The sequence below is a fragment of the Cyprinodon variegatus genome, unplaced genomic scaffold (assembly GCF_000732505.1).
Source record: "Cyprinodon variegatus isolate N-32 unplaced genomic scaffold, C_variegatus-1.0 Scaffold399, whole genome shotgun sequence".
Classification (NCBI taxonomy): Eukaryota; Metazoa; Chordata; class Actinopteri; order Cyprinodontiformes; family Cyprinodontidae; genus Cyprinodon; species Cyprinodon variegatus.
The window spans coordinates 418082-420042 of record NW_015150852.1 but is presented as its reverse complement, the minus strand read 5'-3'; the positions used below and the strand labels follow the sequence as shown (position 1 = coordinate 420042).

Below are 1961 nucleotides of genomic sequence, written 5' to 3'. Positions count from 1 at the left end.
ATCTTTTTAAGTGGGAGAACTTGCACTATTGGTGGCTGACTAAATACTTTTTTGCCCCACTGTAAGTGCGAGGACTTTATCATTTATTGCATTAAATAACTAATTCTATATGGATCATGCCTTGGTTTACAAAAGTGATGTAACGCAGTATAATAAAAAAAATAATTAAAAACATGCACTAAAAGTAGAGAAAGAAACATACATAAGATGTTTACAATGGACAAGAAAACAATATGCCAGAGCCTAAACATCTCATACAAAAAATAATTTTATGGAGTAAGGAATAGTTTCTACTCACTGTGTTGAGGATGAGGACCGAGCAGAACTGAATTAGACTGTACAGCGCCATGTACCTGAACAGGCTAAAGGATGTGACCAAAGAACATCTCCCCTCTCTGAAAGAATACAGTACAAAACATTAGAAGCTTCCTCTAGACCTCAGTCAGAAATAAACCAGTTTTACATTTCTGGGGTTGCCACGCTTTAAAAACTATTGTCAGATTAGTCAGTGGATACAATAATGTGGACGGGCCTGGATGAAATGTCCCTGAGTCGTTTAATAGTCCAAGCACCTGTCGCAGCTGTTCCATGTTGGAGGCACAGGGCATCTTTGAAATTTCTTCCAGGTCCTCGAGCAGATTACTCATCTGGCTCATTGGGGTAATGACTGTGGTCAGTCTTTGTCAACTGGGGTGCAACGGAATTTCCCAAAACCCACTAGAGGCATCCAGAGTGGAAAAAATCTTGGCTCCAACCAACTTGGGTGTTATATCATCTAAGGTGGGTAAACTCTGACATTCAAGCTTAACACCCTTGTTCACTTGTCTTAAATCTACACAGATCCTGACATTATCCTTGTTGCTTTTTGGAGTTGGCACCATTGGGGCACACTAGTCTGTCAGTTCGGTAACTTTCTCAATTATTTGTATATGTATAATTCTTTCTCCACTTTTGGAAAGAGGGGAAAAGGGACTCGTCATGGTGTATTGATGCTTTATGGAATCACCTATTCCATCCACCCAATTGTAACAGGCTCACAGTTCAGTTGTCCTATTTCCCCAAACGCCTCACTAGGTAATATATAGTCACCGCTTATAGCATTGACTCGTTTGACCGGTCCCACATGTTTTGTCACTGTCCTGTCTAACATCCATGGAAAAACACTTCTGCTTTATTTAGGACAACACAATGTGATAATGTGAGAATGTCTGGTTTAGGAATCTCAGGATCCTTTTTTAGAATTATGTGGCTCTGTTGGCTTTTTCAGGCCATGACTCCAAGTATGTACTGGAACAGTTCGCTGCTGGAGTGGCTACAAGAATACCGTAAATCCTCTAATATAGGATGGGGCCTTTATTTCACTCAGGTACATCTTAGTCCAGGCCATTATTGGAAGGAATTAGAGACAGGCCTCTATTGCTATTTGAGCAAAACAGACTACCAGTGGAATGAATAAAAACGAGATTTTGTTTTTCTTTGAACCTATAAAATACTAGGTTCATGTACTGAAAAAGTACAGTTACCATAACGGTATACAGAACATTATTCAGATATCTTCCAGCAGCTGCAATTTTTCTGCACGACAGTATGAAATAAAATAAAAAAAGACACAGAATTAAATCTTGGCCAAACTGACTTGCGAATCAAAGTTAAATAAAATTTAAAATATTGGAAACTGTTTTGCCATCACAGCGAAATTTTATTTAAGGGCAGGCTAAGTGGAAGTAGGCTACCAGTATCATATATTTCAAGGAAATTCAGAACAACGAAGGCCAACAAAATTCTTTCATTTTAACACTGCGTGGTTACCACCAGACCTACCGGTAATCACATGGGTCTTTCAGATCAGAACGATTGCGTAAGGCCACTACGATCTCTGTTTAAGCATAGGACTTCCCATGCTAACGGCTTGGATTCGTCCGCAAACATTGCCCCCCTGTAGTACTTGTATGTTACTATCA

At 39.5% G+C, this 1961-nt stretch overlaps 1 protein-coding gene across 1 annotated transcript in view; it reads right to left on the bottom strand.

Moving 5' to 3' along the window:
* Positions 1-1961, bottom strand: part of LOC107092892 (probable cation-transporting ATPase 13A2) — a 27734-nt gene that overhangs the window by 4580 nt on the left and 21193 nt on the right. Inside the window, exon 23 of the mRNA XM_015387591.1 lies at positions 299-395. Within this exon, the coding sequence (XP_015243077.1) occupies positions 299-395 (97 nt within the window). The remainder of the gene's footprint in view (positions 1-298; positions 396-1961) is intronic.